General features: G+C 44.4%; 1 protein-coding gene across 1 annotated transcript in view; it reads left to right on the forward strand.

Moving 5' to 3' along the window:
• Positions 1–26,815, forward strand: part of scat (VPS54 subunit of GARP complex scat) — a 154,096-nt gene that overhangs the window by 89,535 nt on the left and 37,746 nt on the right. The window contains exon 16 of the mRNA XM_069318994.1: positions 5,599–5,731. Within this exon, the coding sequence (XP_069175095.1) occupies positions 5,599–5,731 (133 nt within the window). The remainder of the gene's footprint in view (positions 1–5,598; positions 5,732–26,815) is intronic.

Genomic DNA, 26,815 nt, shown 5'->3' on the forward strand with positions numbered 1-26,815 from the left:
GGTACGTTGGTAAACAGTGATTCTACATCCAATGAGGCTCTTATCCCTGTGGCCCGTGTTCCCCGCAGCAAGTCAACAAATTCCTTTGGAGACTTTAGGCTGAAGGCGCAAGGGACATAAGGAGTCAGCAAGCCGTTGAGTCGTTTCGCAGTCTGTACGTGGGTGTGGGTATCTGGCTGATGATTGGCCGAAGTGGGTTTCCAGGCTTGTGTGTCTTGACATTTCCATACGCATATCCAGGTTTATATTCCCCAATAATCTTTGGCAGGTGGAGTCCAGATTTCTTGGCGTTCACAGTTTCGATCAATTTGTTGACCTTTGCTTTCAGTTCGGCTGTAGTGTCCTTCGTTACCCTTTGGAATTTAGTTTGGTCAGAGAGTATGAGGTTCATTTTCGCCAGATATTCGTCTTTTTTAAGAATGACGTATATTGGCGACTTGTCGCCTCTCCTGACAACTATCTCCTTGTTCTCACGAAGGCTCTTAGCTGCCTTAGAAGTGTTGCCTCCCTAAGCACCTTAGCTGCCTAAGGTGTTGAGGGAGGCAGGGAGAGTGGTGGTGTTGAGAGAGGCAGGGAGAGTGGTGGTGTTAAGGGAGGCAGGGAGAGTGGTGGTGTTTAGGGAGGCAGGGAGAGTGGTGGTGTTTAGGGAGGCAGGGAGAGTGGTGGTGTTTAGGGAGGCAGGGAGAGTGGTGGTGTTTAGGGAGGCAGGGAGAGTGGTGGTGTTTAGGGAGGCAGGGAGAGTGGTGGTGTTGAGGGAGGCAGGGAGAGTGGTGGTGTTGAGGGAGGCAGGGAGAGTGGTGGTGTTGAGGGAGGCAGGGAGAGTGGTGGTGTTGAGGGAGGCAGGGAGAGTGGTGGTGTTGAGGGAGGCAGGGAGAGTGGTGGTGTTGAGGGAGGCAGGGAGAGTGGTGGTGTTGAGGGAGGCAGGGAGAGTGGTGGTGTTGAGGGAGGCAGGGAGAGTGGTGGTGTTGAGGGAGGCAGGGAGAGTGGTGGTGTTGAGGGAGGCAGGGAGAGTGGTGGTGTTGAGGGAGGCAGGGAGAGTGGTGGTGTTGAGGGAGGCAGGGAGAGTGGTGGTGTTGAGGGAGGCAGGGAGAGTGGTGGTGTTGAGGGAGGCAGGGAGAGTGGTGGTGTTGAGGGAGGCAGGGAGAGTGGTGGTGTTGAGGGAGGCAGGGAGAGTGGTGGTGTTGAGGGAGGCAGGGAGAGTGGTGGTGGTGGTAAGGAAGGCGGAGCACAGAATTGCTGACCAAGGTGATGGTGCCAAACCTCTCACCCATACTGGATTAAAAATTTTAATGTTGTAAAATATTTATGCCAAAATATATTAATTTTTGTATATTACTATACGTTATTAATCATTAACATGTTTTATAGTTTCCTATTTATTAATTAAAGAAATATAGTTTTATTTATGAATTATGCACAGCTGGCATCTGTGACCAGGCGCTGACATATGTCTGGGTAGCCGGGCCTTGACCCCGTTATAGTAGCTCCCTCGACCCCGTTAGTAGCTCCATCCTCCATAGCCTGCTGTTCTCATGTTATGAGGAAGGCAGTGAGGAAGGGATGGAAGACATATGGAGGGAGGTGTTTGGTTCATATGGTTCACTTACTGTGTGGTCCACTTGTGTGATCCAACTTGTCATGTGAAGGAATTATTAATTGTAACCTGTGATAGAATGGGCACTAACACAGGAACTAACTTGGAACGCAATTACACAATGAACTTTATTTAATTTTAGTTATACAGTATAAAGTATATCCTACCTGAATGTTACGTGAAAAATTACCGAGATCTTACCTTCGGAAATACCGGAGCTCCGGAAATATCGACCAGGATACAGCCCCATATAGGCTGATAAATTGAGTGGATACGTTTTAATACTAAGTGAAATAAGTACAATTCCTGACTATCATACATAGTACATAATTGCACTTATGGGGCTGTTACATTTACCTCCCCATTTTTGGAGGACGGGCTGATATATTAGACCGTGGCAACAGTCAATTCGATTGGAGTTCTAGCGACTGGGGACCACGAGCCTGAACCTGGCCCCCTCAGAAAAGCAAGAGGAGCAATGGCCTATAGACCACCCCCATGTGGTTGGAAGCAGTCTATGTCTACCATCTATCGGGTCAGGCGTACAGAAAAGTAGGAACTTCCAAAACAAACTACTACTGGTGAAAATTGCACACTAAAACCAAACTAGCAAACAGAATTTCCCAATCAGAAAACATGCAAACAAGCATGATGTCACTGCAGAAGCTGCGCCGCTGTCTGTGCAGCTCCCCCCTCCTCGGGAGGGGGAAGGAGGAGCCCCAGACCCCTCGGGCTGGCTACCCAACCTCAATTCGGAGGCTGTTGTGTTCTGTGGCAGTCGTTCAACTCTGGCTCAAAATATTTTGAGCAGTGCTGTGCCTTGCGGTGTGGTTTTGCTGTTTGGTGGTGTGCGAGCCAGGTGTTATTCAAGAAGTGCTGGGGCTGCATGCACTTAGGGTCACCTTCCCTAGGTGCTCTGTAAGTACTGCCCCATGCGGTTTGGGGTTATCTTCCACGAACTGTTCGGGACACTACATCCACAGGAGTTTTTATACTGCTCAGTGATTGCCCACTCTTGGGGTCAGCGAGGGTTTTTATATCTGCTGTTTGACCTTGGGTAGAAGGTAGCAGCTGGCAGGAGCACAAGGTACTGTGCAGCTGTCTGATATGTGCATAATGGCCGGTTCTGTTTCTCCTGGACACGTTGTGCCTTTGCGGGGTTTTTCTTTTAATTTTTGTTTTCTTTGCCTGGTGGGGGTCTGTCTGGTGTGGCTATAGGACCACTTGCATTTTTGGTGGGCCATCTACTATGCCCCCCAGTTATTACACTGTCAGCAGGGGTTCAGCTTTTAGTTGTTTGCTTCGTAGGTTTGGGTAACCAGTTAGCAGTACCTTGCCTGGGCTTCCCTTAGCAGTCAGCCCTCTGGGCTTCCCTTAGATGCATTCTCTAAGTCCTATCTCGCTGTGTGTAGCGTTTGAAAGTTGTTCTGTCCCCTTGTCTAAGGGTGACAATCAATCACTGTCTTTCCCTCAGCCATGGTGCCTGTTGGGTCGATGACACCTTTGACCCGGAGTCTTGTGAGTGGTGTGCCTTGCCTTTACTCAAATTCACCCAGTCCACTGATATTGATATGCGAGTGCAGGCAGCTTTAGGCGTTGCATGCGTGGTTTCAGTTGCTCGGATGGCTGCCTTTCCGGATGCCCCTGAGGCTGCCCCATTGGTTATAGGGACCCGGACTTGGGGGCGTTAGTCGCCTCGACTTTGGTTTCGTCCACTCCCCCTTGTCCTTCCCTTGCTGTGGTTCATCCTGCTTCCCCCCCCCCCACCCCTGTTCCCGGCTCCCAAACATCTGAGGGTTTCGGTGTCGAGACAGGGTTTTAGTTGGTGGTGAGACTCGGGCGGTTTCAGGGATTGTCTCTTTCCAGATCAGCGGCGGAGGCATTTGAGCCTGTTCCTCCTGCTGGGGCTTTTGGGCTGTGCCAGCAGACCCTCTTCATCCCTGCTTATCGAATGTACTCTGCGTTTTTGAGGTGGAAGGTTTGGAGGATTGCTCTGCTCTGGGTCCTGACGTGGAGGATCCTGGGGCTGGGGAGGAGTTGACTTCAGGAGCTTAGGTCTCCATTTGACCCTGCTTGAGTATTGGTACCCTTGGCATGCGGCTTGTTGCTTGCAGGGAGAGGGGTTTTTCTTCCCCCCCCCCCCCCCTTCCCTCCCAGTACGGGTTTCATATGAGTACGACTCCTCCCCGGATTCTGTTTCGGATTCCCTTGGGCTCTTCGGTTCCTTCTTTCTGGAGGTTTTCGGCTTCCTGTATCCCGCCTAGGGAGGTTCAGGAGGCCATTGCGGCTTACCTCCTGCGAGACCCGTATTATGCTTCAATAATGGATCCTTCTTCTTTTGAGTTTAGCTCCTCTTTTCCTTACTGGGTGAGTTACGAAGTGCCAGAGTCTTTCTGGCTGGCAGATTGCTCGTTCCAGTGTTATTCTGTAAGAAATCACCATGCAGTTGTTTTGTTTTCTCACAAATGATAACCTCAGATACACTATCACCAGCCAACTGTCATTCATTTATCCAAATCAACAACAATTTCTTAACGTCTTCAATTGTCTGCGGTCTCTGTTTCGTAACTGCTTTCACTCATTTTGCCACATCAGCTGCTTTGATGGACTCTTTATTTTTAAGTAAGATATTGTAGATATCGTCACTTTAGGCATACCAAACTCGGTAGCAAGAGCAAACACATGAGTACCACTTTCATATTTTGCAGTGAGATACTGCTTCATCTCTATTGTGGTTATAACCCATTTTCTTTTTGCTTGGCTCTAATCACTAACTTTCTTAGGTGATATGGTGACTTATTTACATTAAGAATATAAAAAATATCCAAGAGAAAAGTGGAAAAGTGTAGGGTTGTGCATTGAATGACAGCTGTGGGGAAACTGATGCGTCAGGGACGCGTGTTTACGTTTGAGTGCCAAGCAAACAGTGTGACTACCGGACATGAACACAGTGTTCAAGTGCCAAATTGTTTGAGTGGGGGCTGTTCCGGTACTAAGGTTACATTGTATTTATACTTTTGAATACCTAGTTACTATAATTACTGGCATTTTAGGAGGATGGGCTGTATTACAGAACTAGATAAATTATTTATCTTATTTAATTTAACCTACAGCAGCCCAACTTTATAGGTGACCTTTCTTATCTTTCTTAGTTTGAGTGATATGTGAGTGAGTGAGTACTTGCACTTGCTTACAGTAGTTTACTACTGTAAGTACACTACTTACAGAAGTTTTCTACAGTAAGTACACTACTTACAGTAAGTAGGTGAAGAGTTGTAGCTCATCCCCTTCAAGTAATTAAACTTAGGTAATTACTCGATGGGATGAGCAACAACTCTTTAATCCCGTCTCTGAACTCTTATTTGATTGGTAAACAAATTCCCATCAATTTGGCTGTGTCATGTATGCATTTGCAGCGGTGGCTGGGGGTGGCCTTCACCACTTTATTTCGTCGTGCATTCCCTTTCTTCACTATTCTCACACTTACAGAAGCTTCTTAATATCTCTGGATCATTTGGGTACTTAATTTCCATCTCTGTTCCCCTCTATTTTTAAAACATTCATGATAAAAATAATTTGGCTTTGTCTATACAAGGCCAAATATGAAAATACAGATATAGCCATATCAGTATATTCACTTGAATATTTTGTATGTGGTGATCATGGCTTCTCTATGAGTGCGAATGCATGCATAACTAGAAATAGTGTGTATCTGTTTGGATGCTATCTACAATAAAGTTCTTAAATATATTGGTTATTGCAAGGTTTTCCCACCATTTATTATATTGATTTGACAGTACAGTAAATAGTATTTTAATAATTCTGTAAATGAATGCAGTATATTATGTATATTAATATCAATATTGTGAAAGGTAGCACTCCTAATGAGACTTAAGCATTATAGATGCACTTGGGCAAATCAGTATTGACAGGAAATAGAGTAAGGAAAGCAGATTAGTCAATTGTATCAATATCAATTCAATGTGTTCCAAATTTTGTTTCAGGCCACGAGATTTGTACTGAGGTTCCACGAGGAACGAGAAGCCCGGTACAAACTGAACATGAGCAGTGAACGCTGGAGAGGCGTCCATGCTCCACCGGACGTACAGCGCCTCCTTGATCACATCTCGGCCACCGGTGAGAAACCCTGTGATGTGTTTTGATGCTAGATTTTGTTATTACCATTTGTGTGTGTGTTGTGATTCATGGAAAAGCAGTGTATTCATGTGGCCTCATGGAAGAGCAGTGTATTCATGTGGCCTCATGGAAGAGCAGTGTATTCATGTAGCCTCATGGAAGAGCAATGTATTCATGTAGCCTCATGGAAGAGCAGTGTATTCATGTGGCCTCATGGAAGAGCAATGTATTCATGTGGCCTCATGGAAGAGCAATGTATTCATGTAGCCTCATGGAAGAGCAGTGTATTCATGTGGCCTCATGGAAGAGCAATGTATTCATGTGGCCTCATGGAAGAGCAATGTATTCATGTGGCCTCATGGAAGAGCAGTGTATTCATGTAGCCTCATGGAAGAGCAATGTATTCATGTGGCCTCATGGAAGAGCAGTGTATTCATGTAGCCTCATGGAAGAGCGGTGTATTCATGTAGCCTCATGGAAGAGCAATGTATTCATGTGGCCTCATGGAAGAGCAGTGTATTCATGTAGCCTCATGGAAGAGCAGTGTATTCATGTAGCCTCATGGAAGAGCAGTGTATTCATGTGGCCTCATGGAAGAGCAGTGTATTCATGTAGTCTCATGGAAGAAACGGTGTATTAATGTAGCTTCAGAGAGCCGACAGGGCTCCCCCAAGAAAGCTAGCATTCCAAAAAAGCTTTGGATTCGTAGTCGTGAGAATCCGAGTTCGATCCCCAGAGGAGGCAGAAACAAATGGGCAGAGTTTCTTTCACCCTGATGCTCCTGTTACCTAGCAGTAAATAGGTACCTGAGAGTTAGACAGCTGCTACGGGCTGCTTCCTGGGAGTGTGTAACAAAAGGGAGGCCTGATCGAGGACCGGGCTGCGGGGACGCTAGGCCCTGAAATCATCTCAAGATAACCTTTACTTTCTGGGTGCTTCCCTGGTGGTAGCAAGTATGATTAAACTTTAAATGTGCGTTTTCATAGGCCATTGCTCCCTGGGCCTCTGAGGGGCCAGGTTTTGGCTTTTGGTCCCTGGTAATCTAGTAGAACTCTGCAACTGATGGCACCTAGTAGTTTGGCACTGACCAGTATATGATAGCTTCAGGAAGCCTTGAGGGTTCACCCAGAAATTTGCATTTTATTACATTCAATGCTTATTTCTGTGGAGAGCCCCCTTTGGCTCCCCGGAGCTTACCGGGTTGATATGTATGTATTAGACCGTGGCATCAGTCAATTGTTGTTCTTGCCTACCGGGGACCACCGGCTGATGTGTGTATATTAGACTGTGGCAACAGTCAATCAATGGAGTTCTAGACTTACCGGGGACCAGCACCAGAACCTGGACCCCTCAGAGAGGCACTAGGAGGAATGGCCTATAGACACTCCAGTGTAATTAGAAGCAATCTATGTCTGCCATCTACCAGGTCAGGCACCCAGAAAGGTAGGAATTCCAAAACAAACTACAGCTGGTTAAAAATGGCAAACCGAAAGCTGAACTAGCAAGTAGAACTCCCCAATCGAAAATAGGCAAACAAGCATGACGTCACCACAGCTGTCGTGCCACTGTCTACCTTCCACCCAGGAAGGTAGGCCAGGAAGGGCTACCTTCCCTAGGTACCCTGTAAGTACTGCCTTTGCAGTTTAGTGTTATCTTCCATAGATAAGTTAGAGAAGATTCAGCGGTATGCCACCAGACTGGTTCCGGAACTGAGAGGAATGAGTTACAAGGTAAGGCTAAGGGAGCTGAACCTCACAACCCTGGAAAACAGAAGAGTAAGGGGGAGACATGATAACCACCTACAAAATTCTCAGGGGAATTGACAGGGTGGACAAAGACAAACTCTTTAGTGCGGGTGGAACATGAACAAGGGGACACAGGTGGAATCTTAGTACCCACATGAGCCACAGAGACATTAGAAAGAACTTTTTCAGTGTCAGGGTAGTTAACAAATGGAATGCATTAAGTAGTGTTGTGGTGGAGGCTGACTCCATACACAGTTTCAAATGTAGATATGATAAAGCCCAATAGGCTCAGGAATCTGTACACCAGTCGATTGACAGTCGAGAGACGGGACCAAAGAGCCAGAGCTCAACCCCTGCAAACACAGCTAGGTGAGTACTGTCTGCATAACTTCCCCCCTCCATGGGCAACCCGTTCTCACACAAGACAGCACATATATGACTTAATGCTTAAAGTCAATATGTTGAATATGAATTAGTAAATATGTGATATATTCCCAGTTACTTTTTTTTCCAAGGCCCAAACTCTTCCTCACGTACCAACTTGCGTCTCACAGTACCCGTCCGTCAACCTAGATAGCAGAATAGTCGTGATTGGTTCAATTATAAGGAAAATTGTACTTTTCAGGTCCCACATGGGTTGTGAAATTTACCTACTATTGTCCATGCTCTTAGAATATTATAGATCAGCTACTTCCTATTGAAGGTTCGTAGTTTTGTTTTGAGAAATATTAGTTGTTCTTAGTAAATTATAATAAGCACTAAAAATTATTACATAGAATAACAGTCCTTCACCAATCAATATTATATACCATAGTTGGTGCTTTACAAATCTTTAAAGGATGTTTTGTAGGAACGCTAACAGAAAACGATGGTTCATTGGAATGTCTATGGGGTAAACTACTCTAAACAGGATGGTATTGTGTCTACTATACCAACTACAGGATCGGTATATTGTCCACTACCACCTGTTAGGTGGGTAAGGGGTGCAATACCACCCACAGGATGGGTATGAGGGTCACATCCACCCAGAGGATGAGTATGGGGATCACATCCACCCACAGGAAGGGTATGGGGTCCAATACCACCCACAGGATGAGTATGGCGTCCACTACAACCCACAGGATGGGTATGGGGCTCCAACCACCCATAGAATGGGTATGGGGCTCCAACCACCCATAAAATGGGTATGGGGTCCAATAACACCCACTGGATGTGTATATGGCGTCCATTGCCGCGCGTCGAGCTCGAAAACCGCAGCATTCATCTCAGAACCATGCCTATTTCACGCAGATTCCTTAATAAACGTAAAAGTTTTATATGTCACAAGAAAGATAGAAATATAAGCTTCATTCTAAATACCTTACCATGGGCATATTTAAATTTAAACCGAAGATACGTGTACTTTTATAATAGCCGAGCTCCGACCCCGGACAGATCGATCGACCGAGCAACTCTCTCTCAGAACAATGTTTATTTCACGTGAATTCGTTAGTAAACATATATGTTTTATATGTCTCAAGAAAGACAGACATATAAGCTTCACTTTAAACACTTTACTATAGACATATTTAAATTTCTAATGAAGATTATTGTATTTTAAAAATTACGGAGCTCCCACCCTGTACAGACTGAACGACAGAGCAACTCTCTCTCAGATCAATGTTTATTTCACGTAAATTCGTTAATAAACACAAATGTTTTATAAGTCTTAAGCAAGATAGAAATAAGAGCTTCATTTTAAATACATTACAATAGACATATTTATAGCTCAAGTGAAGATACATATGTTTTTATAGTAGCGCTCAGTAGCTTGTCGGGCATGGAGTGCAGACGCCTACGCACTTGCCGATATATTGTATAATTAACAAAGATACGCTAATAAAGCCTAAAATCTTATATGCCTCCAGAAAGACCGATATATGAACATTATTATAATTGCACCAAATGAAATATATCATGTTCGAGAACAAAGATATATCAATTTTAAATTAAGTTTCGACTCTCTCTCGGGTGAGAGAGATGGGGCGACTCTCGCCCCATCTATTGGAGATTCTGTGCACTAAATACCCAAAGCTACTCAAACCCTCCTAGCATTATTATATATTTACTCCAAACTAATATAATTTCATTATGAAATAAGTAGCATCAAAGGAAGTCGATGGTCCAAGCAGCAATGTTGTGGAGCGACTTATCCAAGATATATCGTTGTTTGGAAAGTGTTTGTTGGCATATCCAGTTGTCGCACTTCTCTTTTTTTTTTTTTTGAGATATATACAAGAGTTGTTACATTCTTGTACAGCCACTAGTACGCGTAGCGTTTCGGGCAAGTCCTTAGTCCTATGGTCCATGGAATACGATCCCCTGCCGCGAAGAATCGTTTTTTCATCCAAGTACACATTTTACTGTTGCGTTAAACAGAGGCTACAGTTAAGGAATTGCGCCCAGTAAATCCTCCCCGGCCAGGATACGAACCCATGACAGCGCTCGCGGAACGCCAGGCGAGTGTCTTACCACTACACCACGGAGACTCTGCTCAAATTATCACAAATTTAAATTATAATGTTAACAAGTAGAATACGTATTTTTAATAAAATCTAACATAACTAGCCAGAAAACATTTAACATTAATTAAAAAATATATGTTTGGAAGTTAAATCGACTTCATAGGACAATGGTTTTGTTATATATACTCGTTATTCGTTGACATGCGTTCACTACTTAAACTACCATGTACTGTACTTATGTGAAATCTCCCATGTCTCTTCGCTCATCTCACCGAACCCTACAGGCTCTGTGATATATTGTTTAATTAATTGAGATTCACAAATAAAGCTAATAATTGTATATGTTATCAAAAAGGCAGAGCTTAGTTTAGTTCATTTATTATGCACTCCATACCCATCCTATGGACGATAGTGGAGTGTTACAGAGGCACATAATGGGCTCAGGGAATGAGCCCCACAATTCATATAGCCAAGCAAGTTATAATCTTGATAAGCTAGTTACAAAAGTCAATGCACATTGTCACATCAACAATGGGCTCGAGACCGACCACAAGTACAGTTTATAATTTAAGCAACTGATTTATATGGAGGGCTAGTGTCACAATTGATATGTTTATCCTACACATAACCCCCTCTCCCCCATCCAATGGGCAGCGGTGGATAGGTTACAATCAAGTCGTTTTTTGCGTTTTATTCAGAGATTAGATCTTATTGGGTAAGGAAAGATATTCATATTTTAAAGAAGGCTTCTTGGCTGATGCTCTCCATTGATGGAAAATATACAACCTTATGAAAATCAATGTTAGTTTGATCTAGATATTGTAATTAACGAAAGTATTTATGTCATCTGAAAGGTAGAAATATAGGCTACATTTAAAATCCTTTGTCATAAATATAACTGAAGTGAAAACGAAGATATATGCGTTTTGATAGTTACTTGATGGCTAGCTCTGAGAGTGTGAAGCCCTGCACACCAGCCAATAAATTGTATAATTAGTTTCCATATATTTTAATTAATCTTAAAAATCTATATGTCAGAAGAAAGGAAGATGTAGCCGTTAATGTGACAACATTTAAAAATATATATATCTTAAGTTAAATAAATAATACCACCTTATTGCCGGTGTCCGGACACATGAAAATTACCTAGGTATCAGTATCCAGCCAGGCGGGGATCACAGGCTGCACAATACTGATAAATTTATGTAATGCACTACTTGTGGTCGATCTCGAACCCATTTATGATGTGACGACTTATAGTGAATTTTGTAACTAGCTCATCAAGATTGTAACTTGCTTAGCTAAATGAATTGTGGGGTTCGGTCCATTCATTTTCTTTCTTTATTATGCACCCCATAATGCCCATCCTGTGGGCGGTGGTGTAAAGGATTACAGAGGCACATAATCGGTTCAGGAACTGAACCCTCTAGTTCGTTTAGCTTAGCAAATAACAATCTTTTGACGCTAGTTACAAAATTATTAATGTACACATACTTATGCATACATGTACATATTCATACGTATACATATATACATACACATACATATTTAATCACCCACACAAATACACACATCAGTAATCTTTTGTGTCACAAGTGATTCAACAAGAGGCTCACAACAGTCACTATACAAGGCACTTTACATCTATGAGGAGTCGCACAGTTACTAGTCTTGCTGCACACCCACCCAACTGGGCGGCAGCTTTACAGTCATGTGCTCCACACCCACCCAACTGGGCGGCAGCTTTACAGTCATGTGCTCCTCACCCACCCAACTGGGCGGCAGCTTTACAGTCATGTGCTCCACACCCACCCAACTGGGCGGCAGCTTTACAGTCATGTGCTCCACACCCACCCAACTGGGCGGCAGCTTTACAGTCATGTCCCCCTCCCCTTCCGGCCCGTTGGCGTCGTGAGGGGGCTTGGTGGACAGCTGCCGGAGTGTGATGCTCCGTTGGGCAGTCCTCTGTCCTTATCTGGCCTTGCACTCCTGCTGCTGTCTTCTCCAATTGTGCCGGATCGCTTTTCCTTTTCCTTATGTTTCGTTTTTCTCCCCCCTCTTCTCCTATCTGCTTGTCGTTTCCTGCCGACCTTTTGCTTGTTTTGGATTCTTTCTTTGGACTTCTTCTATTTTGACGCCCGGGTGCTTGAGGAGGCATACTCTTGCACCCGTAGAACTGTAGTACCCGACGTCTCGAGCGAGGGGAACCTTTTATTGTCAATCCCCCTTTCGTCGCTGAACCCGATCTCGACGGACTGACGGTTCTTAAGGTGGCGTTTGTGGGGCGTATACTCACGACGCACCCCTAGGGGGCCCCGGCATGATCAGCGATAGCTTCCTGTTGGGTGTCCTGCCTCTAATTGTGGCTCCATGGTGGGTATGGGGGCACATTCGTGGATGAATTTGTCACTTTTCGTCTCTATGTCGTTGAATGTTTCCGTTGTACCCTCTCAGGCTCGTGGGGTGGGCGACCAAGCCCCCGAGTCGGCCTGTATTGGAAGACCAGGCTCTGTAGCTCCCGCTGCGTTGGGCCCCGACCTTGCTCCTCCTTTGACCGTCCTGACTTCTTCCCCCAGCTCCCCTCCCTCCTCTGAGGTTGGGTCGAGCCTCCAGCCCCCGGTGGTGACCACTTCGTCCCCTGGTGTGGCTAAGTCTTTCGTTGTGACTACTGCGCCTTTTGACCCCTCTCTCTCTAGGGGTTCTCAACGCCGTTCGCGCCCCAACCGCACTCGCTCGATTCCTTCCCGTGCTGATGCGTATCAGGCCTTGTTTGGTCCTGCTTCATGGGCCAAATACTTTGATCTCCTCCCTCTTGATTCTGCGCCTCCTGACGATTTCTCCCTCCATCGGCATCTTGTAGATTCCGTGGATGCGTGTGTTACTTTCAACCCCACTCGTCTCGGTACACGTGTCGTTGCTGCTCCTTCTCAGGATGCGGCTTCCCGCTTGGCTGCCTTATCTTGCCTTGGCGAGATCCCTGTTCGGGTCTCCAAGAACGTTCAGATGAATTCCAGTGTTGGCACTATTCTCCTCCCACCCCATGTTGCAACCGGTGTTCGGAATCTGCAGGATTGCCACGATGATATTCGGCATATCCTTGATGCCCAAGGCCATTCTGTCCTCCAGGTTGACTCGTTTACTCGTCCCCCTCGTGGTCGTCGCCGTCAACCCCTTCGCGTTGTGAAGATCACCTTTGATGGTAGGACCCTTCCATCCTCTGTCATTCTTGCTGGTGCTAGGTGCTCTGTCCAGGAGTATATTCCTTCTCCTCGACTTTGTAATAAGTGCTGGAGGTTTGGGCATGGTGCCCTCCGCTGCTCTGGGACTGTCTCTCTCTGTCCTTTGTGTGGGAGTGAAGGTCACTCTAAGTCGGAGTGCACTTCTCCCCAAGCTCGCTGCCTCAACTGCGGTGAGGCCCATCCTACGTTCTCCCGTGCCTGTGTCCATTACAAGCTTGAGGCGGCCGTCCTTAACCTGAAGCACCGGGAGCGTTTGTCTTTTCCTGAGGCGAGGCGCCAGGTTCGCCGGCTCCCGCCTTATACTAACATCTCTTATGCTCGCGTGTTGCGCTCTTCCTCTCCTCGTCCTTCCCCCCCTCCTCAGACTCTCAACCGTTTCTGGGCCTTGGACCCTGATACGCCCACTGCCCCCTCCTCTGTTCCTTTGAGTTCTTTCCCTAGGGGTCCCCCTCCTGGTCCTCTGTCTGGGGTTCCCCTTCTTTCGACCCGGTCTGTCATGTCTCCTGTGTCTTCTTCCTCGTCCCCCTCCGATCCTCCTTCCCATCCTCTTCCTCCATCTATCGGCTCTCCCCGCCGCCTGTCGGTGCAGGCGGATGTCCATCGCTCTCCTAACGGCCGTCGTGTGTGCTCTCGTTCGGCTTCTCCTGTTGAGACACTGGAATCCGTTGCCCGGTACGTAGTTGCTGGGACACCTGTCTCTTTAAGTCAGAAGCGTAAGCCTGGCTCCTCTCCTTCCTCTTCCCCGGCGGGTAAGAAGGCTTCGCTTTCTTCCTTAGCTCCTACTTCTGGCTCTGTTGCTCCTTCCCCTCCCGTTTCAGTGGTTGCGCCCCCTGTTCCTGCTATGGAGGTTTCTTTGGCCCCTGCTTCCCTTTCGGTTGCTGCTCTTGCTGGGGTGCGCTCCCCTCTTTCTACTCCCCCTCTTCCTACTGCTGTCCTTGACTGCTCCTCTCCGTTGTCTCCTCCTCTTCCTCCTCCTCCTCCGGACCCCGCCCGCCCACCTCTGATCTGTTCTCCCGTTTCCTTCCCTCCGTCTTTGCTCAGTTTACCCATGCCCCCTAACCCTGACTTTGCTGACCCTGATCCCGACCCTGATATTCTTTAACGTGCTCTGTTGCTCTTTCGCCTTTGTTTCTTCCTTGTTCTCTGTTTTTGTCCTTTCTCTTCCCGTCGTTGTCCATTCTTCAATGGAACGTTCGAGGTTATTACGCCAATTTCCTCGAACTCCAACTTCTGATTTCGCGGTTTTCGCCCCTTTGTGTCTGTCTCCAGGAGCCAATGCTTGGTGCTCGTCCTGGTCGTTTTCGTGGCTATTCCTTTCTCTCCCCCCCCCCAGCCATTGCTGGGGCTTCTAATTCTTCTGCTCTCTTGATTCGTGCAGATGTTCCCTTTGTTCCTTTACTTTTTCCTTCGCCTCTCCATTGTTCTGCTGCTCGTATCTTTGTGGGGAAATGGTACACAGTTTGTTCCATTTATCTCCCCCCGAGTGTCCCGCTCTCTCTTCCTGATTTGAAACACCTCCTAGACTCCTTGCCGGAGCCTGTGCTCCTGCTGGGTGACTTCAATTGTCGTCATTCTCTTTGGGGTGACGTTCTGACGAATACCCGGGGTCGCCTCCTTGAGCCGTTTCTCCTATCTTCTTCCCTGTCTCTTCTGAATTCTGGTGAGCCCACTCATTTGGACTCTCGGACTCGCGCCCTTTCTTGTCTTGATCTTTCTCTCTGCTCTTCTTCTCTTTACTTGGATTTCACGTGGCAGGTTCTTGATGACCTCCATGGAAGTGATCATTTCCCCATCCTTGTTTCCTTTTTCTCTTTTCGCCCTTCCCTCTCTTTCCCTAGGTGGCAGTTTGCTAAGGCAGACTGGACCCTATTTACCCTCAGTGCTGCTCTCTCTGACCTCTCCCTTCTGCCTCTCTCTCGCGCTCTCCTCCTTTTTCATGACACTGTCTTCAACGCTGCCCTCCGCTCTATTCCTCGCTCTTCCTCTCGGGGTCCACGGAAGTGCGTTCCCTGGTGGAATGCGGACTGTGCTCGGGCTGTCCGCTGTAAGCGTGCAGCCTGGAAGAGGCACCGCCGTAGGCAGACGACCGATTCTTTTCTTTTCTTTCGGAAAGCGAGTGCGGTGGCCCGTAGGGCCATCCGTACGGCTAAACGTGAATGTTGGGCATCTTATGTCTCAACAATTACGTCCGAAACCCCTCTGGCCCAGATCTGGCAGCGTATCCGCAAGATAGCGGGTAAGTTCGTTCCCGATGTTTCACCGGTCCTTCACCTCCATGATACTCTTGTGGCGGACCCGTTGCAGGTCGCTTCCGAACTGGGTTCCCACTTTTCTTCTGTTAGCTCTGGTCTTCATCTTCCCCAATCTTTCCTTCTTCGTAAACCTATCCTTGAGTCTCGTCCTTTAGATTTCTGCACTCATCTTCAGCTTCCCTATAATGATCCCTTCTCTCTCTCTGAACTTCGTTCTGCTCTGGCCCTCTGCGGTTCTACGGCGGCGGGCTCCGATGGTATTCATTATGAGATGCTTCGCCATCTCCCTCCGAGCACGTCTCAGTATTTACTGAGTCTGTATAATCGGATCTGGGAGTCGTCGTCAGTCCCTGAGAACTGGCTCGATGCCGTTGTCCTCCCTGTTCGCAAACCGGGGTCTCTGGGTACTTCCCCTAAGGACTTTCGCCCTATTGCTCTCACAAGTTGTGTCTGCAAACTTTTTGAACGTATGGTTAACGTTCGTCTGATGTGGTTCCTGGAACACCATCACCTCCTCTCCCCTTCTCAATTTGGTTTCCGCAAGTGCCGCAGCACGACAGATGTCCTGGTGAACTTGGAGGTCTATATTCGTACTGCTTTTGCTGCGAAGACCTCCGTTGTTGCCGTCCTTTTTGACCTGGAAAAGGCTTACGACACCACTTGGCGTTATCATATCCTATCTCAACTTCATTCTTTTGGCCTTCGTGGTCATCTCCCTCTCTTTCTCCGCAGCTTCCTCTCTCGTCGTTCCTTTCGGGTGCGCCTTGGTACCGCTCTCTCTCCCTCTTTTCAGCAATATGAAGGTGTGCCCCAAGGTAGTGTTCTGAGCACTACTCTTTTTCTGGTTGCCCTCAATGGTCTTCTTTCCTCTCTTCCTTCTGGTGTCTTCTCCGCTCTCTATGTCGATGATCTTACCCTATGCTGTCAGGGTGATGATTCGCCTCTCCTTCAACGCCGGCTTCAACTTGCAATTGATGCCGTGTCGTCTTGGGCCACTGATCATGGCTTCAAGTTCTCTACTTCTAAGACTTGTGCCATGACATTTACGCGGAAACGGGTTGTTCTTCGTCCCTCTTTGTCACTTTATGGTCATCCCCTTGAATACAAAGATTCCGCGAAGCTTTTGGGGTTATTTCTTGACACTCGTTTGTCTTGGTCTCCCCATATCTCTTACCTCCGTGTTGAGTGCTCTAAGGCCCTTACCCTCCTTCGGGTCTTGTCCCATACTTCTTGGGGGGCAGATAGGCGCACTCTCCTTGCTTTACATTCTTCTCTCGTCCTGTCTAAGCTCGATTATGGTTGCCCTGCTTACTCGTCTGCTTCTCCTTCTACTCTTCGCCGTCTTGATGCTTTGCACCATACTGGGTTGCGCCTCAGTTCTGGTGCCTTTCGTTCGACTCCCGTCCTTAGCTTGTATGTTGACACTGGCTTCCTGTCTCTCCAGGACCGCCGTGATCGCTACTGTCTTCGCTATCTTGCGCGGTCCTTGCAACATCCTTCCTCTCGCCTCTGTCGTGCTTTAACTTTTACCCCTCCTGCGGTTCCTGTTCCTCTTCACCACCTCCCTCTTTCTGTCCGGTTATCTCGCCTGCAGGATTCTCTTTCCGTTCGTATTTCTGATGTTTCTCCTCGTGTTGTTCCTTCTTTGCCCCCGTGGAGGGTCCCTCTTCCGCGGTTTTGTACTTCCTTGACCCGTATCACTAAAGCTTTTACCCCTCCTACGGTTCTAAAACGCCTTTTCCTCGAGCACTTTTCTTCTCACTCCCGCTCCGTTTCTGTCTTCACCGATGGGTCTAAGTCAGCGGACGGTGTTGGCTACTCTGTTGTTTTTCCTGATCGCACTTATATGTGTCGCTTGCCTCCGGAGACTAGCATCTTTACAGCGGAACTTTATGCTATTCTCTATGCTCTTCGTCTCCTACTTTCTCGTTGTCAGTCTTCCTTTGTAGTTGTTGTTGACTCTCGTAGTGCCCTCATGGCTCTCGGGTCCTTTAATCCAGTTCATCCAGTGGTTGTCGAGATCCAGCATTGGCTGTTTCTCGTTCATAGTAAATTTAAGTCGGTTGAGTTTTGTTGGGTTCCCAGCCATATTGGTGTGTCTTTAAATGAGCGTGCGGATGCTGCCGCCAAGGAAGCTGTCCGCTCTTGTCCCATCTCTCGTAAGGGCATTCCGTATTCCGACTTTTACCCGGTTATCCATTCCTCAGTCCTTACCCGTTGGCAGGCTTCTTGGTTGTCTGTTACTGGTAACAAGCTACGTACTCTTAAATGTTGTGTTTCCTCGTGGCAGTCCTCCTTCCACCGTAACCGGCGGTGGGAAACAGCTCTGGCGAGGTTGCGTATTGGCCATACTCGCTTAACCCATGGTCACTTGATGGAGCGCCGCCCTGCTCCTTATTGTCCTAGTTGCATTGTCCCTCTTACGGTCGTGCATGTCCTTCTTGAATGTCCTGACTTCCAGGACGAGCGTGTGTCTTGCTTTCCGACCGCCCCTCGCGGTCACCTGTCCCTCGATAGAATTCTTGGTGACTCGGATACTTTTGATATCGTTCGCCTTATGCGTTTTTGTTCTCGTATTGGCATCCTTGGTGATATTTAGCGCCCTCTGATTATTTTGCGTATTTGATGGTGCTACATAGCCTTCCCGGTTTGGTGCCTTCTTTTGATAATTACTTACTTACTTTACAGTCATGTGCTCCACACCCACCCAACTGGGCGGCAGCTTTACAGTCATGTGCTCCACACCCACCCAACTGGGCGGCAGCTTTACAGTCATGTGCTGCACACCCACCCAACTGGGCGGCAGCTTTACAGTCATGTGCTCCACACCCACCCAACTGGGCGGCAGCTTTACAGTCATGTGCTCCACACCCACCCAACTGGGCGGCAGCTTTACAGTCATGTGCTCCACACCCACCCAACTGGGCGGCAGCTTTACAGTCATGTGTATGCATTACCTACAGTAAGCAAATTTTGGATACTTCGCTAAGATTTCGAGCAGCACATCATTATGAATGAAGTACTTACACATTTCATGGACACTATTGATGTTGTTATCTTTAAATTCCGAAATTTTTCACATTCCATTATATAATGACGCAAAGTATGCGAATAGTTCTGCTGACAGAGTTTACATTTAGTCAAATCTACATCATCAGATGTTACAAACTTCCAGAGGTACTTGTAGCTGAGCCTAAACCTAGCAGTGGTAACATCTAGAAGTCTGCTAACATTATTGGATGACCCATAGACGAGCGATTCATCAAAGTTTATACAATATTGTGAAATTGAGAGTCAGTGTAGTAACATAAATTGGTAAATCATAAATATTGTAAGTTAAGAATCTGATGCATGTGTGTGTGTTGGGAGGGGCGGGGGTTATACCCTTGGTAAGCGAGAGTGGAAAGTAACCTTAGACGTACTGCGGTCAATGTGTGGGGAGGGGGGGGAGGGGGAGGGAGGGTGGGAGAGTCAAATCCACCCTCCAACATCTGGACATAGTACCACCAGCCTCCACAACACTCCATCAGCCTCCAGCTGATGCTTGTAGATGCCTCATCTAACCTCACCTATGTCACACATTAACCTACAGTTCCTGTGATATTTCAACTCCTCATCACAGTGGCGTCTCACCAATATAAACTGTATTGGATTTTGTCCCGAAATAGCTATATGCTGGCTGGACGTGTATGTATGTATGTTTGTATGTATGTATGTATGTATGTATGTATGCATGCATGCATGTATGAATGGATAGATGGATGGATGGATGTATGTATGTACGCATGCATGCATGTATGTATGTATGTATGTATGTATGTATGTATGTATGTATGCATGCATGCATGTATGTATGTATGTATGTATGTATGTATGTATGTATGTATGTATGTATGCATGTATGTATGCATGCATGTATGAATGGATAGATGGATGGATGTATGTATGTACGCATGCATGTATGTATGTATGTATGTATGTATGTATGTATGTATGCATGCATGTATGTATGTATGTATGTATGTATGTATGTATGTATGTATGGATAGATGGATGGATGGATGTATGTATGTACGCATGCATGTATGTATGGATGTATGTATGTACGCATGTATGTATGTATGTATGTATGTATGGATGGATGGATGGATGTATGTATGTACGCATGCATGTATGTATGGATGTATGTATGTATGTATGTATGTATGTATGTATGTATGTATGTGTGTGTGTATGTATGTATGTATGTATGTATGTATGTATGTATGTATGTATGTATGGATAGATGGATGGATGTATGTATGTACGCATGCATGCATGTATGTATGCATGTATGTATGTATGTATGTATGTATGTATGTATGTATGCATGCATGCATGCATGTATGTATGTATGTATGGATAGATGGATGGATGTATGTATGTACGCATGCATGTATGTATGCATGTATGTATGTATGTATGTATGTATGTATGTATGTATGTATGTACGCATGTATGTATGTATGTATGTATGTATGTATGTATGTATGTATGTGTGTGTGTATGTATGTATGTATGTATGTATGTATGTATGTATGTATGTATGTATGTATGGATAGATGGATGGATGGATGTATGTATGTACGCATGCATGCATGTATGTATGTATGCATGTATGTATGTATGTATGTATGTATGTATGTATGTATGTATGTATGTATGTATGCATGCATGCATGCATGCATGTATGTATGTATGTATGGATAGATGGATGGATGTATGTATGTACGCATGCATGTATGTATGTATGCATGTATGTATGTATGTATGTATGTATGTATGTATGTATGGATAGATGGATGGATGTATGTATGTACGCATGCATGTATGTATGTATGTATGCATGTATGTATGTATGTATGTATGTATGTATGTATGTATGCATGCATGCATGTATGTATGTATGTATGTATGCATGTATGAATGGATAGATGGATGGATGTATGTATGTCGCATGCATGTATGTATGTATGCATGTATGTATGTATGTATGTATGTATGTATGTATGTATGTATGTAAGTATGTACGCATGCATGTATGTATGTATGTATGTATGTATGCATGTATGTATGTATGTATGGATAGATGGATGGATGTATGTATGTACGCATGCATGTATGTATGTATGTATGTATGTATGTAATGTATGTATGTATTTATATATGCATGTATATACGCATGTATTTATATACGCATGTATGTATGTATGTATGTATGTATGTATGTATGTATGTATGCATGCATGTATGCATGTATGTATGTATGTATGTATGTATGTATGTATGTATGTATGAATGGATGTACGCATGTATGTATGTATGGATGTATGTATGTATGTATGTATGTATGTATGTATGTATGTATGTGTGTATGTATTCCCAATCACGTTAAAGACTCCCCCTCTATCATCCAGTTTAAGAGAAAAACAACTATGTACTAAATAATCGACTCCTTGTAACTTTAATTATGCTGACCTTCCTATCTGTATTCAGACTGAGCCTACCATCATTAAAGGTGATTATAACGCTAGACATAGGAATATTGGTAATTCGCAGTTCAGTAATCGTAACGGCAACTAGTGTCACTATTAGGTAGTCACGATGATGCACAGATTGTGGGTGACCTTGAACCGACGCATATCTACGGAGGTATTCCTGATCTATGTCTCGGTTTCAACGTCTCACACCGTGTGCGCCTCGTCAATAGTGCCAGTTATGGCGTCTGATCATCTGCCCATATTAGCCACTGTAAGCATTGGCAGCTCTATCCTCCCTGGTGGAGTGTTCAAGCGGAAGAGGCTGGCTGTGCCCATCGATCAACGAGACAATCTTGTTGCTCATGTGTCAGAATGGTGCAGTCATCTGAGCCTTCATCAGTTGAAGATTTTAACAATGAGCTCACAGGTACTATCAACCAGTTTATAGAATCACTTGATCCATCGTCCAGGCCACGTAACCCAAATTACACTGGTCATAGCACTTATGTTTATTATAATGATTCTAAATTGCAGACACTAAAACGCACTGCCAGAATAATTGGACTAGCTTGTAGAAGGACCCGCACTGCTGAAATGCTTCGGCTCTTTCAAGCGGCTCTGGCTAAGGCCAGGGAACGTATGGTGGAGCTGAGGCAGACAGACTGGGAAACTTTTGTCCGTGGTCTCAATTCTCACACGCCACTAAGTCGGGCATGGAAGGATATCAACAAGATCAAAGGGAAAAATGCTGCAGAGATCTCGTACCCTAATCCTCTGCACAGAGCAAATGAGCTTGTTGATGCTTGGGCCACGACTTCCAGCTTTGACAGTCTTCCTCTACCCTCAAAGAATGAATTAAATAATAGATATACTGATAGGGCAAGGCTCCTTGACTTCATGCGTCATCAAGAGGATGACTGTGACATGCTTTTTACTGAATACAAACTAGATTCTGCTCTACATAAAGGCAAAGCTACATCACCCAGGGAGGATGGAGTTACTGACGGCATACTGCATATGCTTCTGCTAGTTCCAGGGAATACCTTTCTTCAATTGTATAATATGAGCTATGTAACTGGGGAGCTTCCTAAGTCATGGACCAACAGTGTTATTATTCCCATTCCTAAACCTCACCAGCCGAGTGCTTTTCGCCCAATCTCCCTCACTAGTTGTCTCTATAAGTGTCTTGAGAGGATGGTTCTCAACCGTCTCCTTTACAAAATTAATAATATGTTGTCTCCCCAGATATATGGCTTTATGCATGGAAAGAGTGTACATCACTGTATTACCACATTCCTCACCCTGCATACTGATAGGTCATATAACACTTTCCTAGATCTTAAGTCAGCCTTTGACATTGCTAACCCACACGTCATTCTGAGAGAACTTGCTAAAATAAATGTTGGAGGATGGCTTCTACGGTGGATAAGAGGCTATCTATCCAACAGGAAGTCATCTGTACTGTTCCAAGGGCATAGGAGTGTAACGAGATTTTTTGAACTTGGCACTCCACAGGGAGGTGTCCTCAGTCCTACTCTGTTCAATGTGTTAATCAGTGCACTTTTAAACTTTGTAACTAGAAGGTCCAGCGAACACATCATTAGCTATGTGGATGATATACTGATCCACACCAATGGGTATACCAACACCCAAAATGTTCTGAACTCTGTATTGTCCACATGTCAGGAACTATGCTTAGTCATCTCAGTAGAGAAAACAAAGATCCTGAACCGACACCCACCCAGACGGGGTGGGGCCGATCGCAAAATGCAGTTGGATGATGGCTCTCTGCTCGACTAGTTACCAGATACAAATACCTTGGTCTTGAGGTTCTACTGTACCGCAATGTTTAGCCAGACTGGGTTGCCAATTTAGAGAGAGGCTCCGTGCTCTCAAGGCTGTGGCAGGCTGTGGCAGGCAAACACAACTGTACTGTACAGTGTTATATATTTATTTCAATTTGAACAATTTTTAACATTAAAGGATACCTGGTTGATGGGGTTCTGGGAGTTCTTCTACTCCCCAAGCCCGGCCCGAGGCCAGGCTTGACTTGTGAGAGTTTGGTCCACTAGGCTGTTGCTTGGAGCGGCCCGCAGGCCCACATACCCACCACAGCCCGGTTGGTCCGGCACTCCTTGGAGGAATAAATCTAGTTTCCTCTTGAAAATGTCCCCGGTTGTTCCGGCAATATTTCTTATGCTTGCTGGGAGGACGTTGAATAACCGCGGACCTCTGATGTTTATACAGTGTTCTCTGATTGTGCCTATGGCACCTCTGCTCTTCACTGGTTCTATTCTACATTTTCTTCCATATCGTTCACTCCAGTACGTTGTTATTTTACTGTGTAGATTTGGTACTTGGCCCTCCAGTATCTTCCAGGTGTATATTATTTGATATCTCTCTCGTCTTCTTTCTAGTGAGTACATTTGGAGGGCTATGAGACGATCCCAATAATTTAGGTGCTTTATTGCGTCTATGCGTGCCGTATATGTTCTCTGTATTCCCTCTATTTCAGCAATCTCTCCTGCTCTGAAGGGGGAAGTGAGTACTGAGCAGTACTCAAGACGGGACAACACAAGTGACTTGAAGAGTACAACCATTGTGATGGGATCCCTGGATTTGAAAGTTCTCGTAATCTATCCTATCATTTTTCTGGCTGTCGCAATATTTGCTTGGTTATGCTCCTTAAACGTTAGGTCGTCAGACATTATTATTCCCAAATCCTTTACATGCTGTTTTCCTACTATGGGTACATTTGATTGTGTTTTGTACTCTGTATTATGTTTAAGGTCCTCATTTTTACCGTACCTGAGTACCTGGAATTTATCACTGTTAAACATCATGTTATTTTCTGATGCCCAGTCGAAAACTTTATTAATATCAGCTTGAAGTTTTTCAATATCCTCAGCCGAGGTAATTTTCATACTGATTTTTGTGTCAAATCCTTTAATTAAATCCTTTAAAAAGGATAAATCCTTTAATTGGTTGAAATTGGTTTTAACATTCGAAATCTAATTTGTTGATGTTAAATAATATAATATGTTGATGTTGATAATATAAGGTTCAAATTTATTAAGATACATACTTTAAAAACTATTTCTATTTGATACCAACAGTATCACGTTAAGAAAAGCGTCTCGCCTTGCTAACCCAAGTATAAAATATATAAAGAAACGGTGCAACTGTACTGGTATCTGCAGTACAAATTTATGTCCCTATTTAAAAAAAAAAATAAACTGAACCAATCACTGCCACTCCTCACACCAATGCAACAATAAGGAGAGTGATAACAGTGCTTCACATTCGACAATGTTAAATTATTTAACAAATGACGAGATAATGAACATTGGAACAAATGTACAGCTCTCTGACCTACATATAAAATCTGCATGTGACCTCATCAAACAAACTGTGCCAAGCCTAGAAGGCCTTCATGACCCAGCGTGGTAGCGGGACCTCTCCTGGCCAGTTACAATTGGTGAATTTATTCAAATTATCCAAGTTGATGGTTGTCACTGGGTCACCGTTTCCAACATTGGAGTAACTGGACAAATTAACATATACGACACCAGGCATAAATTACCATCCAAATCTACTGAAGTTATCTTGTATGCTCTTGCTAATTGCCAGGATGATAAGCTGATATGCAATATAATGAATGTCAGCAGACACAAGGACTCAAGTATGAGTGGAGTATATGCTGTGGCGTTTGCTGCATCACTTGCAAGTGGTGTAGATCCGGTGAACCTCGTATGATATGCAGAATGAGACAACATCTTCAAGAGAACTTTAAAGGAAAGTGTCTCATCTCATTCCCTGCAGCTCAGACACTGAGAAGAAAACGAATCATCCGGTCATGCTCGATGGAAGTGTACTGCATTTGCAGAAAGCTAAATGATTTGAAGCTGATGGTATGCTGTGACCGTTGCAATATTTGGCACCATGGATCATGTGTAGGTGTTACAGAATGTAATGATGATTCGTGGATTTGTTTCTTGTGCGCTAGCAACTTGTGAATTATAATTTAAAATACTTAATTAATACATTATTATTATTATTATTATTATTATTATTATTATTATTATTATTATTATTATAACCTTACCAAATGCTTTGCTGAATCAAATAATGTTATTACTTTCAATGTGTTACAATAGCATAATAAAGTGCTGCAACTATCAGGTCTTTTATATAGTCGGTATTTGTTATATTCTGTACTCTTTTAATGTTATTTAAATTTCAAATAGAAATAGTTTTTAAAGTATGTATCTTAATAAATTTGAACCTTATATTATTTAACATCAACAAATTAGATTTCGAATATTAAAACCAATTTCAACCAATTAAAGGATTTATTCTTTAATGTTAAAAATTGTTCAAACTGAAATAAATATATAACACTGTACGGTACAGTTGTGTTTAATTATGTTTTGCGATTCCTTTGGAAAAGGTATTTGTGCACCAAGTACTACTAGGTCAGTATGAGATATGCTGAATGTTGTCAATATACCATCTGAATACGCCTCACTTTGCGTTAATCATTGGACGTCCTAATGATTAAGGTCCCCAAAAGGACTTAATCAGACCTCAGTGGATATTTTTACTCTCCCTCTCTCTCTCTCTCTCAGAGCATCCCTTTATGTGTTGTATGTGGGTGCTGAAGTTCAGTCTCTTGTCTATGTACCCAAGCAAACCCAAGCAAACTACTGTGGAAATGTGCAGGACAAACATATCAATTGTGACACTAGCTCTCCACATATAGCATTTGCTTAATTTAGAAACTGTACTTGTGGTCGATCTCGAACACATGTTGTTGATGTGACGATGTGTTATGAATTTTGTGGCTAGCTCCTCAAGATTGTAACTTGCTTAGATAAATAAATTGTGTGTTCAGTCCCTGAACCCATTATGTGATAAATTAACTAAACTAAAAACTATAGTATGGCGACGAAACCTGAACTGCATAATGTAAATAGGGATTAACCAGAAAAAGATATAGGTGAAGAATAACACCAGGTAACTGTAAAGCTGCCGCCCAGTTGGGTGGGTGTGGAGCACATGACTGTAAAGCTGCCGCCCAGTTGGGTGGGTGTGGAGCTAGACTAGTAACTGTGCGACTCCTCATAGATGTAAAGTGCCTTGTATAGTGACTGTTGTGAGCCTCTTGTTGAATCACTTGTGACAAAAAATTACTGATGTGTGTATTTGTGTGGGTGATTAAATATGTATGTGTATTTATATATGTATACGTATGTATATGTACATGTATGCATAAGTATGTGTACATTAATAATTTTGTAACTAGCGTCAAAAGATTGTTATTTGCTTAGCTAAACGAACTAGAGGGTTCAGTTCCTGAACCGATTATGTGCCTCTGTAATCCTTTACACCACCGCCCACAGGATGGGTATTATGGGGTGCATAATAAAGAAAGAAAATGAATGGACCGAACCCCAGAATTCATTTAGCTAAGCAAGATACAATCTTAATGAGCTAGTTACAAAATTCACTATAAGTCGTCAAATCATAAATGGGTTCGAGATCGACCACAAGTAGTGCATTATATAATTTATCAGTATTGTGCAGCCTGTGATCCCCGCCTGGCTGGATACTGATACCTAGGTAATTTTCATGTGTCCGGACACTGGCGATAAGGTGGTATTATTTATTTAACTTAAGAGATATATATTTTTAAATGTTGTCACATTAACGACTACATCTTCCTTTCTTCTGACATATAGATTTTTAAGATTAATTAAAATATATGGAAACTAATTATACAATTTATTGGCTGGTGTGCAGGGCTTCACACTCTCAGAGCAAGC

The sequence above is a fragment of the Procambarus clarkii genome, chromosome 92, assembly GCF_040958095.1.
Source record: "Procambarus clarkii isolate CNS0578487 chromosome 92, FALCON_Pclarkii_2.0, whole genome shotgun sequence".
NCBI lineage: Eukaryota > Metazoa > Arthropoda > Malacostraca > Decapoda > Cambaridae > Procambarus > Procambarus clarkii.